The sequence below is a fragment of the Pavona decussata genome, unplaced genomic scaffold (assembly GCF_977016875.1).
Source record: "Pavona decussata unplaced genomic scaffold, jaPavDecu1.1 SCAFFOLD_32, whole genome shotgun sequence".
In the NCBI taxonomy this organism is placed as follows: Eukaryota; Metazoa; Cnidaria; class Anthozoa; order Scleractinia; family Agariciidae; genus Pavona; species Pavona decussata.
Genome location: NW_028145455.1, coordinates 2420729 through 2438307, shown reverse-complemented (window position 1 = coordinate 2438307; position 17579 = coordinate 2420729). Strand labels below are relative to the sequence as shown.

The following is a 17579-nucleotide window of genomic DNA, read 5'->3' as shown; positions in this document are numbered from 1 at the left end:
TTTTTTTTTGGGAGAATTAAAAAACGGATTTGTGATCTCAGATCATTCGGATCATGGTGTATCAAAGGAACCGACGAATCCTTGTCCAGACTGGATTCGTCGGTTCCTTTGATGCACCATGATCCAAATGATCTGAGATCAGAAAATCTGTTTTAGGATTCTCCCAAAACAACGCACCCCTATTTTTGTGAATGTTATCTCGGTCGTGACATTACACACGATACTTCTGATAAACAAAACGTGTAACATGAAACGTTTCAGTGCTTGAACCATACTCATAACTGTTTCTATACAAAAAGGTAAACTTAGCGGGGACACCGCACTCTTAGTTTTGGTCCTCTGTGCTGCGCACATCCGTGGAAACACTCGATCGCCTGAAAGGTAAAGTAGTTCTTGCTAAATGGAATAGCTCCTTTTCAAAAAAACAATCCTGGTCTGAAATACTTCTTACCATATGGCATAAAAGTTTTGAGTGTTTGTTTTTATCAGCGCTGAATTTTCCACTGAGTTTTGTGAAACCTCGCCTACGTACACCCCCTGATTAGCATGGACACTTCGTTATATGTGCAACGCTTGCAGCGAGTAGCAGCAAAACCGATACGAGGGAAAGTGATCTCTAAGGAATGTCGAGGCAAAGTGTAGGGACTTTCTTAAGGGTCGTTGTTTCGAGGATAGCAAAGAGCCACGGAAAACCAAAGTTGATGGTTAACGGCGATTTATTGCAGCAAATCAGATAATGATGACAATTCACAACCACGATCATGAGATCACGACCACGAGCTCGATCGTAAACTGAAAAGACAATATAACAGCTGATCATGATCTATCAATTTAGTCATAGTTAATTGAGGGACTGTTTATGAAACCTTTTCCATGAAAACAATGGTGCTGTAATTTATGTTGGAAGGTGTTGAGGCCTCAAATGTAATAAATGTCCCTAAATGTAATAAAGGTCCTAAGTGTAATAACTTTCGGCCCTAAATGTGATAAAGTCCTAAGTGTAGTAACTTTTGGCCCTAAATGTCATAAAGGTCATTGACTGAGTCCTACCACGGTTTGACCTCATGTCTTTAATGATTGAATAGTGATGGCGTTATCAGTCAGGCATATGGCCAAAACTCCCCTTCCTTTGCTAATTTTCACTTGAATTATTTTGTCAATGTCTTATGGTAGCAGCATACAACTTAAAACAACCTTACTTCATCGTACTCAAAGAATGGAAAGTTGACGCGAATTTTCGAAAAATTTGCGTTAATTTCCGTGTACCTTTGAAGCCTTTGCAAATAGTGTTTGTGTTTAAACAGTCAGATGTTTAAGTTGGATTATATTGTAGTGTTTGGAAGCTCATTTTCGCAGACTATTCTGTGACTCATTCATCAAAAATAGTCCTGAAGCTTACATGGAAAATCTCTAAAAAACTGTTTTACTAACTTTCTTACTTTGATTTTGTAGCAGGGATATTACTTTTAATGACTTCTCATAATCCGCCTAATTGCACGATTTTCCAGGCCTATAAAATTACATTCTCAAATTCCACAAGCGATTTTTCTATGATCTTACAAACCCTGCTTTGAAGAAAACTAGAGAAATGAAGTCATGAACACTTTTTTGATGTAAAAATTTTAGCCACAAACAGAAAGACTCGACAGAAACAATTGAAGACATACATAAAGCAGACTTCACCTCAAGCTAACAGGCCATTGAAGGCGGTTTTTTTTACAGTTTCGCCACTGTTCAAAGGTTAAAGCAGATGCAAGCGCAGTACAGTTTACACTCGGGTTCCCGTGTGACATTTTTCGCATCCATTCGTTGTGTACTCAAAGAGATTACAAGGTGAAACATCTTAATTAAAAAGGCCTTAGTTACAATTTACTACTTCTGTTGTTACTGCCTAACTAGTGTTGCTGTTGGCCCCTGTAGAATAGGACCTGCAGATTGAAATGGCATATATGTGACACTTGATGTAAGGCTTTTATTTCAGTGGGTTCTGAGTATTTAAGGTAAAATGTAATCGGGATCCCCTTGACACATTTTGGCCTTCTTGCTTTTGTATAATAAATGCAGTTAAATCTCACATATTTATCACTGTGATTTCATGTGGAGCAGAACATATATTACATTCGAGACCTTTATTACATTTAGGGCCAAAAATTATTACACTTAGAACCTTTATTACATTTAAGGCCGGAAGTTATTACACTTAGGACCTTTATTACATTAAGGGACATTTATTACATTTGAGGCCTCAACAAAGGGCCGCAACCGTGCACAATCCTTTGTTTTAACGTTCACACTACAGTTGAATATCTTAACACGAACGTTTCTATTGGTCAGTTGTTCCAACTCATTTCAAAATCTATTGTCGTCTGTGCACGGTCAGGGCCAAAAATGCTAACAATAACATATATAACAAAGAAGTTTGTCAGGCTTCATAACCATTGCCTTTTATTAACTGTGATTTGGTTGAAAACGAACTAATTTCGTAAGCAAACCACTTTAAACTATCATGCAATATTCTTGACAATACCATAATAATTGTAAATCCATTGAGAGACTAGCGTTCTCTGGCATGAAAGGTGCATAGGGTGGGAGTTCACTCTTGAAGAAATTTTAATCCATTTTGCTCCCAATAATCAATTAATCTTTGCTTTGTACACTTGCGTATTTTCGCTCATTACCGAAAAACAAATCAAAATAACAAAACGCACTTATATATCGGGTCCCACTTGAGTCCAAAGGTTAACTCGCGGAAGACGAAGCAAAATCATACGATGCTCTGGCACCAGATCAAGACAAAGATAAACATTGTGTTCAAGATTGCAACCAGGGTCAAAACATGAAATCAAAACTAATCAAAATGGGCTTTTGTTCCGATGTCCTTAAAAAATATGTATATACGGACAGTTTTCTTAATAAATGTGAATATAAGAAACATATAAGTTGAACTGCGGATGAAAGATCAAAGAATAAAGATCCTCGCAGTTACTATGCAACTTAAGCAGTTGCGAAAAGAAAGCGTGAAAAAAAAAATTCAGGCTTGGTCATGGGTTCGAATCCCGTTCAAGCCTGAATTATTTTTCAGGCTTTCTTTTCCCAGCTGCTTAAGTTGTGTAGTAACTGCAAGGATCTTTCTTCTTTGAGTTTTCTTAATATCGGCACATCATCTTCCCTAAGTTGTATCCATTCAAAACGGAACTGCACCGTTAACAAATTTCGAGCGACCAAAAAACATCAGTGTCTTTAATTAAATTGGCTCACAAACGCTACTGATATTAATTCCTGCAAATCAAAGAGAACGCAAATTTGCCAAAAAAAAAACTGTGGGAAAGATTTCCTTTAACTGATTTGGCATGTATGTTGTAGTTATGAAGCGCATTAATTCAGTATTTTTATGACTTGTAAAGTAAAAGTAAAGTAAAGTAAAGTAAAGTAAAGTAATGTAAAGTAAAGTCGGTAAAGCCGTTGGTAAAGCAATGCAAGCCGTTACGGAGCATCCAATTGAAAAAATTTTTTTTTTCGAATTTGCCAGTCTCTACTAGCGACCAACCCCTGGCCAAAGAACTTGAGGACTCTGGGTACGTGATTGGGGACTACAGTCAACTCTCTCGTAAGCGACCACCCTTGGGGCACGACAAAGTGGTCGCTTACGGGAAAGATCAACAAAATAAGCCTAATCCTGGATTGATTAATTAATTACATAAAAATATTACCTTAGCAGCTAAAATTGGGCAAATAGTTACATTTTCTACGGAGACAGTGACATTTCTATTCCATGGCTTAAGAAAAAGATTGAAACCACTGGCATATTTCAAGTTAAATAGCGCCTGGACAATCTAGTCATTCTTCTGACGAAACTTTGTAAAACATTTTGGAACAGACTACTGTCGTTATTTGTAAGTAGTCCGCGGTAGCGTCATTTAAAATTGAACTTATGTCACTTCTGAGTAATTATTTACTAACGATCATACGTGATTATGTTGGGTGGTCGCTTACCGGAAACAGAAAACAAAAAAAATTGAGTGGTGGTCGCTTACGAGAGAGCTCTTGAAACGGTATTTAACTGAAAAACAAAACGGTTGTTTACGATGTGGTTGCTTACGGGAGGTGGTCACTTACGAGGAGTGGTCGCTATGAGAGAGTTGACTGTAATTAATTCTACAAAAGGAACTGTATTTCATTTCGTATTAGGTGTCCCTTCATAAAGGATACCATGTAATATACTGAACTCTCCCACTGATCAATTGGTTTAATTTTACGATGCAGTTTTCTTTAGTTCTAAGGAAAGAGAACAGCAATGTTTCGCATGTTCTTCGTGGTGGCTTTGGCCATTTTCTTGGCCAGTAACTTTGGAACATCACAGGAAAAGACTCCTAAACAGGTAACATTTGAAATCATCAGTCACTTTATTTTTATGGCATGCACTACAATGCACTACAATAATCTAGAAAATCGAGGAAGCTGAAAAATTTTCTTTATCTCCGTCTCAAAGGCATTTAAGCTACAGCTTATGTCAATGATGAAACATGAAGTAAAGACTAGATGTTGTTTGTAGTGTTCAGAGGTGGGGTTGCTCAGTTTCATTAGCTAGAAAGATATATGAAGTGAACCAGACCAATTAACTCAAGGAAGCTTGCAAACTAGAGATTTATGACTGATAACGCTCGAAACGGATTAACTTCTAATGCCACAGCACAGGTCGATCATAGATGAAAATATAAGCACTGATATTTACAAGGCATGTTATGTAGTAGAGATATGTCCAGAGATTTCGTCAAAATTGCCAAATTCGCCATTGCCCAAAATTTGCCACATTCGCCAAAATTGTCAAATCCACCAACATGGCAGGCTTCCATGTGTTTAGCTTATTTACATTTATTTGGGAATTTGGCGAAATCTTGCCAAATTCGCCACCGTTATGACTGTGGCAAGATTTCGTCAAAATTGCCAAATTCGCCAATGCCTGCATTTCTGGACATAAGTGATCTAGTAAGGAGTACCTGAATAAGTGAGTGACCATCGCAGTAAGTACGCAATGAAGTAGATGTGAAAATAAGCCAGAAAAACAACCAGGCTTGAACGGGATTCGAACCCATGACCTCTGCGATACCGGGTGCAGTGCAGAGTGCTCAGCTCAGTGCTCTACCAATTGAGCACAAAATGACCAGCTCCCAGTTGGCTTGATCAATAGCTCAGTTGGTAGAGCACTGCACCGGTATCGCCTGATGTTGTTTTTCAGGCTTTCTTTTCGCAACTGCTTGAGTTGCGTACCTAACTGAGATGATCATTCACTTATTCATTCTTCCATCCGCAGTTCAAATATATTCATATATTCAACTTCCAAGAAGTACGAATTAAACTTTTTTTTTTTTTTTTTTTTTTGACAGAGCTGTCAAGTCAGTGGTTGCTGTAAAGATGGTAAGCGAAAAATTTCAAATAATTTCACTTAACTAAATTAACCTCATAACCTTTCGTTTTGTATTCAGACATAAATTGTCTGTAGCACGGGTATTCTGATTTCATCATTTCTTTTTGTAGGCAAAGACGGAAGAAATGGAAGAGACGGTGAGCTGACAATATTTTGCACATTCTGTTCATTTCATTCCAGCTTAGTATCCGATACAATCAAATGTTGTATTTTTATGTTCAAACAGGAAGAGACGGACAAGATGGAGTAAACGGTTAGTAGTCAATTTTAACATTTGTTTAGAACTTTACTGAACAACCCTCCATAACTGGCCTCGTAAGCTATCCGCAGTGAAAATAACGCTGCGTTTTTGGATAGATTTAATTAAATATGTGTGTGGAGCTCCGCTCCTAATCTTACTATCTACAATATAATGCAGTGTTTGAAACTATTGTACACTAATCAGTTATTACAGGTGTATTCACTCACACGTTTTAGTGCATTTATAATTACTTGAAAATCACAGAAAAGCGATTGAATTTGTTTGAACTTTTGTCCAGGGTTACAGTACTGAACGGAAGAGAGAGATCTAACGAAAATAAAATTCAAAGCCATTCAGAAATTTCAAAGGAAAATTTTGTTCAGAACAACAATAACAGCAACAGTGACAACGGTGATGATGATGATGATGATGATGATGATGATGATGATGATGATGATGGAATATTGTGATGTCTTGATATTGTTATGAATGTTGTGATGTCTTGTCTTGTACTGTGTCAGGGCTCTATTTAAAATAGCTCTGCTAAATTGGATGCCCCTGAATAAATATTGAATTAAATAAAAAAAAATTATAAACTTCTTTGGGAACCGTGCTACTGAATGATTCTTAAGCCTTGTTGGACAAACACCAAAACTTAACTCGAAATATGCGTTTGACTGAGCGGATACTGTTTAAATAGAAGACCTAGAGGTCATCCTCTCTTGTAGAAGACCAGTGCTTAGAGCTCAGTAGTTACCTTGTCAACGATGAAATTGGACTGCAGCATAGCAATGTTGCCTTCAGTGTTTCCAGTTATATTTACGTTCAGTATCGTTAATCATTTATAACACAGGAATAGATGGTATCGATGGACGTGATGGGATGTGTGGAGTAAAGGTTGGTAATTTTTTTCTGCACATCCTGGGCAGTGAGCTTTTGATGTCCTGTTGGGCCTCCATGCCCCAGATATTTAAATGTTTTAACGGTGTATACAAGTTAGGCTCATATACTGCATATATCTTGATGCCATACTTACAAAAGGCCGATACAAAAGAAAAAGAGGCGCAGTTGGGCGACATGATTAGAAACCATGACCTCTTTGTATTTCTTCAGCTTTCTTCTTCTTCTTCTTCTTCTTCTTCTTCTTCTTCTTCTTCTTCTTCTTCTTCTTCTTCTTCTTCTTCTTCTTCTTCTTCTTCTTCTTCTTCTTCTTCTTCGTACTTTTCTAGCCCCCTCATCTCGTTTCCTCAAACTATTCTTCGCCACAATGGCTTTAACCTTTATTTATTATCACTCGGCTCCTTGTCTGTATTTTAATTTCTGACAACAATTCTATTCCTTCACATTCAAGGGTGAGAAGGGAGAGCCTGGCAATGTTGGCGCAAAAGTAAGTACAGTATATAAAACCTGCTCACTCTAGTACTCCGCTAGTCTCAGTGCTAGATATTTTTGAATCGTTTATTCTGTTATGTAAATTTTGTTAATGCTTCAGTACCATAGAATGAGTCATATACTGACGCTAAATGACCGATACGACCAGTTTCAGAAAGCCACTTGTATCGTTACCCTGTGGGGACTACCCAAAAATTTGGGTGTGTCTATGTGTTCCATTTCTTCATACTGTTACCCGGATTTAGAACAGACCCTTACATCATGGCTGTCTGTGGCGTTTCTGTGCTTCGTGGTAACACAGAAAGCCGCAAAAACGTGGAATAAAAATTCATAGTCCAAATCGGTACGCAAAGCTCAACTAATTTATTTTTGTTTTCCGTATTATCATGCTCCGACCAATAGCGTGGCTCACAATTCCTTGAGTCTCTCTGACAAACAGCGAACCATATTTTTACATAGTACGCTCTATCTTGCTTTTATACGTTTACTAACTTAAGTTGATATATATATACCTCCCTCTAAAGCCTACCATATAAAATCTATTACGTAGGTTGTACGAGAAGGCTTCAAATTAAATGCCCGACTTTATGAGGCTCAAAAAAAAAAAAGCACACCAACATACCCTTTGGATCCACAAATACCGAGTAGCGACTGAGAAGACCCCCTTCCTTCCTTCCTTCCTTCCTTCCCCCGGGACCTAGAGATCGTTGGTACTCTCTCCTAAATTTATGTTTCTGTCTCGTGGTCGTCACGCAACGTTAAAACTCTGCAAGGTTTTTATTTTCTACAAATAGCAGCACAGAGCAAAGGTTTGACACCTCTAGAAACCATGTGGAAATAACTGATCTTGAGATCGAATAATAATTTCCAACAGACTGACCACATGCAGCTTCTCTCCCAGAAATTCATTTAGGTTTGATCGTATGGTGATTGCAAAAAGGGGCAAACTTCAACTGCAGTCAATAAGAAACGGATGAGGTTGAAATGGAGAGGAGGGATGGTGTAGGGTGAGAGCACTTGCCTCCCACCAATGCGTCCCGGGTTCGATTCCCGGACTTGGCGTTATATGTGGGTTGAATTTGTCGTTGGTTCTCGTTCCTGCTCCGAGAGGTTTTTCTTTGGGTCTACTGGTTTTCCCCTTTCCTCAAAAACCCACCTTTCCAACATCCAATTCAACCCGGAATCTTAGGGCCACAGGTTTGTCAATAAAATACTGTTAAGGGTCACCCTCGTTAAAACAAAGTTTATTTGAGAACAGATCAACGAGGGCGAAAGGTGTGGCGAGTGCGGACTTCGACTGCGTGTTGAACGGATCCATTCCTGCATAATATCCTCAAGCGAGTGGACTTTCGGAGCGGCTCGATTAGTGACACCTGGTCTCGTTTGAATTGTTTTGTCCATAGCTTTGATTGTGCGCACAAGCTAAAGGACACTCAGAGTTTTACAATCATTTTCAAACATTATTCTCCATAAAAGATCTGTTCACTGCGGAATGCGGAACTTATCCAGTAAGGAGAGACTTGCAAGAAATCTTAAAACCTTTATATCGCAAATACGAAAATGCGATTTATCGAGCCTCTTAAAAGATGGTCGCAGTGGCTGCCGTCTATGCAATTCCTAGACTTCCTGTTTTTGTTTTAAATCTTTTGTACAGTTTTAGATTCTTAGCCACGCTCAGTTAGGTGTCTCCTATTAGCTGAGGGCTTACCCTCTACCAGATATTTCATTGACACGTTAATAAAGTTTATTTATTCACTCAATGCCATATGTGAATCTCTACTCCAATCTAATCAGTCCAATCTGATCCCATCCAATACAAAAAAATACAATGCAATGCAATAAAATACATACTAGTTATGCAATGCTTTCGAGTGGTATACCGTGAAATGTCCCACGAGTGACTTGATTTTTCTTAGTATACACACGAGCTTAAAGGTTCGTGTGTATACTAAGAAGTCACGATATTCACGGTATACCAGGGTTTTCAGATAATACGCTTAAATGGCACGAGAAAGCACTGCATAACTTATTTATCCCATGCCACTAATGAATTGACTTTCATGTTCGACGTCTGGTTCCAGGAATTCAAAATGCAGTTCAAACTTGGGGTATTCTTCTTTTTTGTTTTGGTTTTTGACATGACAGTAATTTATTCTCAATAAAATTTTGACCTTCCACAGGCTCTTCAATTGATCTTTCAGCGGGAAAAATTTGTAGGCCGCGAAGAACGCCGGGAATTTTTCGTGGAATACTGCGGTATGCAACGGGTTTCCAGCTTTCTGATTAGCTGTATTCTCTATGGCATGGGATAAAACACAATACAATACACTTTAATCAAAAAATATTCTCTTTTCATGTATACTTTAATTGTCAGTAGTTTAATTGTCCCCTGTCTCACCGAAGGGTATTTTCCAATGAAAACTATAACCCCTACTCGCCTTCAATTTATTTGATAACTAAATTTCTCTTTCATTCCTTCTTTCAATCTTTCTACATAGGTATACACTCTTCTCTCCCGTTTCAAGTGAAAACGTAAATAAAATGTAATTTTTGGCTGGGTTGTGGTGCTACCAGTTAATATCTTTTCTCTCTGTCTCTCTCTCTCTCTCTGATTTACAGGGATCGTCGTCATCTTGTTGTCAGGCTGGTAAGCAATTTTATGTTTCAGAAACCTAAATATTTTCAGTGTTTTACTTCTTTTTCCATGAATTCAACTGGAACGGTTGTTGATAGTTCGCTCGACAAAAAATTCCGTGTTTTTATATCTGCCCAAGCTCTGCCTGTTGATGTCACAGAGATACATTTTTGGAGAGATATTTTCTAATTGTTAAAGGATGCAACTGACACTTGTTTTTCTTATACTCTTCACGAATGAGGGCTTCTTGAATTGGATCTTTTCACTATGAGTATGGTGTCGGTTGACTGTAATTACCAGAATGGTTCGAAATTCATCCCGCTTACCGAGCCATCCCGGTAACCGGGATCATATGAAGAGGCTCTAAGGGCCTCTTCATATTTCCCGGTTACCGGGATGGTTCGGTAAGCGGGATGATTTTTGCAGTCCGTTCATTTGGGAAATTTCATCCCGGTTACCGAGATGAAAAGTGGTGACGCGGTCAATCGAGCGTGACATTTACCGAACAAGCCCGGCAAGAATTTTCCATTTTTATCGGCTCTACAAACCTCAAAAGTATTATATCTTTATCTCTACCACGAAAAGGAATTATTTTGAACTAGAACATCTCAGAAATGAGCCGTAATAATCAAATATATCCGTTCTAAGACGCGAATGTTTGGTTATAGACTTCATCCCGGTAACCGGGATACCGTGTTCATGTGAGAAAATTTTCGTCCCGGACTCCCGAGATCTCGGTCGCTGAAACCGAGATCTCGGTAACCGGGCTGGCCCGCCTTCTCATATGAACACATCGAATTTTCTACAAAAGAAATAGGAATGAGGCGAGATCTCGGTAAGCGGGCTAGCCCGGTCAACCGGGATCATATGAAGAGGCCCTAAATTATATATAATTTGAGCTCTATTCTCTCAATTCTCTGCTTACGTCTACGTCAGGACTATGAAAATTAAGAATACTAAATTGTGTAAATATCGTATGGTGTCCAAATTTGGTTTGGACAAGAGAAAATGAGGGGACATAGGAATGTCCATCCTTTGAACATTCAACAACCCTACCAAAAACCTTCAGTTGTTTGATTTTCTGATGCCAATTGGAGCTATTGTGATTTGCTTCCTACTAGAATTGCAAAGTTTGGATTTGAAACGTTAGTTGTAGTTCATATGAACCCATCGTGAAAATGGCCTATTGCTGTCATGAGAGTAGTTTGCAATTCAGTGTCATAACACCAAGCACAACGTGATTACTCTGGCCAATAGGCCATTTTACAGCTATATGCTTAGGGACCTAGCCTTGGATCTGAAGAAGGACTGGGGTGACCTTATTTGGATAAGAATTTCAGTGCTTTTCATATGTAAATGCAAACTAGTTAGCATTAAAACAGCATGTTCTTAGCGGTGAGGTCAAAGGTCAGGTCACAAAGTACACAACTATAAAATGACCTGTAGCTGCCCAATCCCAGCAGACGTAAAAAAACGTAACGAACAACCTGAATTCGAAGCAAAGTAATATGTAACCAACGTCAAAGGCAGGAAAACGCGTGCGACCAAGACAAACCATACGTTTTATACTGTACATTGTCTAAATAGTGATACACTACTAGTCGACTTCATCTTCTGAAGAAGGACAGCGTGACTTGAAGGTGTGATAAACAAGAAAGAAAGCTATTATTCTACTTCACCTCGATCAATAACAACATCATATTCCATGACTTGAGGTTTGAGACATGTAACCTAATGCTGCCATGTTTTCTTTCCGTTGTGTTAAAGGGTGCACTGTTGGTTTCCACTTCTTTGAGAAAGTTCAAGACCTACCAACTCGAGGAGCTTATGCTGTGGAACATTTCACCATTAATGGAACATTGTTTCTCGCTTTCGCTAACTATCGTGGTGACATTAACAATTACAAAACAAGCTCCATGATCTACAAGATGGATGAATCAACTGGAAAATTCGCTTTGTACCAGACCCTGCAAACCAGAGGAGCTGGTGACCTTGAATACTTTTCAATCTCTGGCAGACATTTCCTCGCTGTGGCTAATCAGTACGATGAGACACATCTGCTTGACTCAGTCATCTATCAGTGGAATGGAACGCGGTTTGTCGTTTCTCAAAATCTGCCAACAAAAGGAGCCAGTAAAATTAAATTTTTCGAGATAAATGGTGACAAGTATCTGGCAGTCTCAAACTTCAACGATGGAAGTACTTTCTCCACAACATCAGTCATCTACAAATGGGGCGGCATCCAGTTTAACAAGTTTCAAGAAATAGCAACGGAAGGTGCCCTGGGATGCACAGCATTTAGCATAGACAATGACACTTTCCTGGCGTTTGCAAACCAGTTCAACCCCCAACAGAAATATTCTGTAATGTCAACTGTTTTCAAGTGGTCAGGGGTGCACTTCATCAAAGTGCAGTCTTTTCAGACATATGGAGCACGGGATGTGAACTCCTTCAAAGTCAATGGTCATACATTCCTTGCTTTTGCCAACTACTATTCTGGAAGTAAACACAATATCGACTCCTTCGTTTACAAGTGGAATGGTAACAATTTCGCTCTGTTTCAATCCATTCCCACTCGTGGAGCCATAGTCTGGCATCCATTTGTGATCAGCAGTCAAACGTTCTTGAGTGTGGCTAATCACGTCGACGACAGTCAGAAACAGAACACTCAGTCGGTTGTGTACCAGGCCTCTGGCGCACAGTTCGTCAACTACCAAGAGATTCCAACACATGGAGCGATTGATATGACGTCATTCGAGTATAAAGGTCACACCTACCTGGCAGTGGCAAACCATAACAATGCTCAGAAGTTCAATATCAACAGCGCCCTGTACATGTGGGTGTAGATAAAACAATGAAACAATGGACGGAAAGAGCGAATGCACTTTAACATAATTAAGGCTCCGTCCACACGTATACGTTTAAATTCGTAAATGTATATCTTTTGTACGTTTAGGCCTCCCGTCCACAAGTAAACGACGTAAACGATCTCTGTAAACGGATACCTTTGAAAACGCCCACCGGAGTGGATAAATTTGTAAACGCACAAAAATGCACGGTTATCTACTCTCTTGTGGACAACACAACTTGTAAATGCTTACGTCACAGTTCGCAAAATATCGCATGCACGCATGCTCAGTCAAGATTTCGTGGCAATTCTGGTTCCCAGGTGGCCTCATTTTATTCTTCAGTTATGCACTTGCGATTTTCCTATCCTTTGCGTGTGGATAGGCGTGAAACGATATGTTGGGGGACCATTGCTTACGTGTGGACGGGGCCTAAAAATGTTCATTTTGTAGACTTTAAAGAGAGGGTTTTACATTTCGACAAATGTGCATGAATCTAAATAGTTTTTCTCTTTCTTATCAATTTACGGCCTTGAGAACCCCCCTCATATGTACTTCAATAATCAAATTCTATAATTAGTCCAAGCAAATAACGGATGCCTGACAAAAATTACACCGACACTGTCGATATCTAATTTAGTGTAGACTGGTAAAAGATACGGTTAAAGATTTTACGGCTATTTACATGCGAAATAATGCAATCACCTGAAAAATCATTAATCGTGAAATTTTCACAAGGAAATCACCCGAGTTATCTTCTCGCTTCCGAATGCTTCATCAACAATGACTTAAATTAAATGAGTTTGCACCATAGCGGGCGAAGGAGAAAAAAGTAGTTTGATTCATGCACACTCGCCGACCTGTAAACACTCTCCTTTTAACACAAACAACTTTGACTGCTTCTTACAGCTGATTTCATTGCTGTGTATCGGACCCGGATTTTTTTTTTACATGATTCGACAGCATGATTCGACGGTCTTGATTCCACCGAGAGGTTACCAAGCTCATCGATGAACTCGCATTTCACGCCTTCATAGTGTTCACGACAAACCCTTTACTGATTTGTTGATTTACATCGCATTCGCTTTGGCGCTTCTAAACACTTTTTGTATTTTTGTTTTCTTTTGCACTAATTCTCGTCGAAATATTCACCAATGCATTCATTCACGCTTCTGCGTGAAAACGCTCAAAGTCAAATTCTCAAACGCCGAGAACCATGGCCGCACGAGCGTCGATTTCGACTGAATTGGACAACTCACAAGCTAGCGATCAGGAAGGTTCCGCTTTGCCTACAAATTCTGATTCCTTGAAATTACAATCAAGTGGTCCATCTTGTTCTCACTGTCATAAACCACAGCGTTTTCGCTCGGACAAAGCTACTTAGACTAACATCTGCTTTCATCCGGGACTAGTTTCAGCTTACATTCTTACTTTTTGCGAGACTTAAGCTGATATTTTTTGTTTTGTTTTCGTTTTCATTCACTCTACACAATTGCATTCGCTTACCTCGCTCTGTCCTTTCCTTGTTTTCGTTTCTACTCCTCGGTTTCGTTGGCCATAATTTCGCATATTTTGCAACACACCCTGTAAACGGAAGCACAAAATGCATTTTCTTTCCCTTCTTACGCCATGGTAGCCATTGTTTTATTTTAAATTTTGTCCCAGTTCCCACAGGGATTCATGGCGTCGCTTCCAATTACGCAATTGGCTGACTCGCCGAATAAAACACACGAACTTTGTATTCCAGCATATGGTTATAGCCGTTTTATTTCACCAGCGTTACTAAGCTGTTCCAGTCCTTTTTATTCTGCGTATCTGGCTAATCATGGGAGTGCTCTTACGTCAAGTATTTGCGCTCACTGTGGACATGAGCACACGGCTACAAAATTTTGTCTTCCTTATAATTACGCACCTTTAGAAATTGAATTTTTACTTGATTTTCTTGAGCGTACACCCCACGGTGTGATTCCACCACCGCTATTTCTTTCCGTAATTCGCTTGTGCGATTATCTTATGATAGATCAAGACATCATTTACGCAATGATTCAATTGTATTTACCAGGGCATTTCCGACGCCCTTTAGCGTACACACGAGCACTTGTAGATACATTAAATAATACTAGTTATAGTAATTTAGGTCGGCACTTTGCCGCAACTTACTTGGACGAAAATTCTTAATTTTACTTTTTCTTTTGTCTTTCAGGGGGAAACCGGGTGCTGTTGTGCGGAACGCCCTGAACTACGCTGCGAAGATCGCCTTAGTTCTCACGTTCCTCCTGTCGGCAATCACTGGTGCTGCCTTGTTGCCACACTTAGAGCTGAGCCAGTTCGTGTGGAATGGCGAGGTAGCATCGGCTGCCGGTAGGTGGACGCATGTTTCCGCTACAATAGCTCTCGTTTCTTCTTGAAAACTATTTTTCATTCAATTTTTTCGTTCACTTATTAACTCCTTGATTACTTACATCATTCGCCACTGACTTCACTATGTCGGCCAATCAAAAACGCAAGCCTCGTGCCCACAGACGCGCAGCGCGCTTAGCAGCATTTCTCAAAACAAAATGTTTCATTTGTTTCGACGATCCCGATGCAGGTATTCCTTCTTCGAAATTAGGTTGCTGTAGAAAATACGCACACGAAACTTGCCTTACATCCTGTTTCAACGCAGCATACAACCGGACGAGGCTTGATCAGCGAGCAAGTTTCGTCCCAACTTGTCCCCATTGCCGCACACCACTAGTTTTGTATCATCAGGATGGAAATCGGCCAGCAGAACTCCCAGGTACTCGCGCCTTTGCATTTTCATATGTAAAGTTTACGCCATGTGATATTCGACCAATTTCCGTCGTAGCGGGCAAATTTGAAAGCCAATGTCCGCCTACTCGTCCCCTAGGTTTCAGCTGGGCACGGATTCGCGCAGATTGGGAGGCCTCGCGAATCCGCTAACGCGAATGTACATAGTTCATTTTGAGTGTTATTTTTCTTTCATATTTACCACCACCGAGCGGTATTTCGCAGGAGTGAAAAGCACCTTTTCCCTCCTGCCACATACAAAAGCGGTTATTTATGTTCTGGGTGGGAACACGTCAAGCTACGCATGCTTTCATTTTAATCTTTAAGGATTTAGCTGCAATATTTGAGTAATTACCACGCCAATGTGACACCTTTGTCAAACTCTTTCCCTTCTTTTAATTTTTTTTTTTACGTAACAGGACTTGCTTGAACTAAGCGTGGGGAAATGAAATACAATAAAAATAGACTCTTTTCAAAGTAAAAGTTTCAAAGTTGTTTCTATTAAATTTGGTCCTTATTTGGATACTTTAATCATTAAAAGGTATTTCATTGCTGATAATTACTCTCAAATATTGCGGTTTAAATAACAATAATTTTAGTGTGTAGTTATTCCATTTACTTGTGTTTTATTAAGAGAATTAAGGTGAATGGTGTAATGACAGTCACCAACAAAAGACACTTATGGTCTTATACGCCTTCTTAGCTGGACTTCTTGGAACTATTGTGCTTTACAAGTGACACAGTTGAAACCGTGTTAGTCATATCTTTCAACGCAATAGTTCAGTTTGTTGTAGACATAATTTTAGTTATGCTGATTAAAAGTTGTTTTCTCCTAGTACCAATTCAATGTGAAGCAAAAGTTTGTTTTAAAGTCTTGTTTTGAAGTGTTTCCTCGGAAACCGTACCAATGAATAGTTACGCCCAAATTGGTTTTTAAAAAGTAACAATAGGTTGTTTATGCCTCATTTTCTAAGTTTTTACCTTACGTTTTTGGTGTAATTTTGCCATGTTTCGCGTTGAATCGGTACCACTTAATTTTTACCGTTAGTGACTTTTAATCTATAAGTAATTACTACCGAAATACCTATTGTGCCAGATCTGTTGTACCAACACGTACTGTACTTTTAATTAAAGCTATACGAAGTTGTAAGTGCGTGGCAAGTTAATTTATGGAAAAAGGCGGAACCAAGATTCGGACAAGAAGGTTTCCATTGTAAAGTGTTGTTATGTGATTCCATTTAATGGTTGATTTCTCTTGTATTTAGCCAAGAATGTTCATTTGTAAAAAGATGAAAATGTTCCTTGTAATTTTTATATTGATCTCTTCGCTTTGTTTTGTCCAGATCGTTTGGCGATGACATTGAAAATTGAAGAAGAAAGTCATTTCGGTCACTGAAAAATACTCGAATGAAAATATGTAAATTGTTTTAGTGCGCAAGCGTACTTTCGCTTAAGAACTACTGCGCAAGGCATTACGTTAGCCTAAATTTATGATTGATGAGATTTTGACAGCTGATTGACAGTTCCCGCCAAATTCCGCTTGGACGATATAAAAGCGATGAGATTGATCGGTTCTTGGCCTTTACATCTTGATCTTGTCAGAAGAAGTTCGTTAGTGTGATCAATAAATAATGTCAAGGACTTGAAGACGTGGTTGTACTTATTGAAGCTTGATAACACGTAGAAATAATAGTACAACACATGCCAGGGAAATATCGATAATTAAACCGTCCTCCGGTCTTTCCTGCAATATGTAATCTGCAAGATCAGACGAAATGCTTCGATGTAAAATCAGCAAGATCTAACAACAAACATTCTGGACCTTGTGCTTACGACATCCTCTGACATTGTGCGTGACTTAGCTGTGGGAAACCTTTTTCAATTCAGACCATAGTTGTTTAACCTTTTCTAGATCTCTTTCTGAATCCTCTTCCCTTCTACGTTAAAATAGTCAAAGAAACCCGTTTACGCGTGTACAGAAAAGCGGACTGGGATCATTCACGATCGCTATTTTCTTTTACGCCGTTGCATTGTGCATATTTTGACGACAATCTAGATGATAACTGGCAAGCATGATTTCTAGTGGAGCAGTGTATCCCGAAGCGAAGGCATAACTCACTGGATAATGAAGGAGCTTCTTACACTTTGTCAGAAGAAAAAACTCCTTTACAGAAAGGCAAACCCTGTTTCTTCGTGGAACAGACATCGTGACATGAATAATTCTGTTAAGAAAGAGTGTAATGCTGCGAA

At 39.2% G+C, this 17579-nt stretch overlaps 1 protein-coding gene across 1 annotated transcript; it reads left to right on the top strand.

Moving 5' to 3' along the window:
- Positions 1-237: 237 nt before the first annotated feature.
- Positions 238-16976, top strand: LOC146484620 (uncharacterized). The gene is made up of 9 exons (XM_085104478.1): positions 238-907; positions 2255-4378; positions 5385-5415; positions 5536-5562; positions 5652-5678; positions 6520-6563; positions 7018-7085; positions 8713-8735; positions 11461-16976. Exons 2-9 carry the CDS (start codon positions 4295-4297, stop codon positions 12537-12539), a joined length of 1383 nt encoding a protein of 460 aa, XP_084960604.1. The 5' UTR covers positions 238-907; positions 2255-4294; the 3' UTR covers positions 12540-16976.
- The last annotated feature ends 603 nt before the right edge of the window (positions 16977-17579 follow it).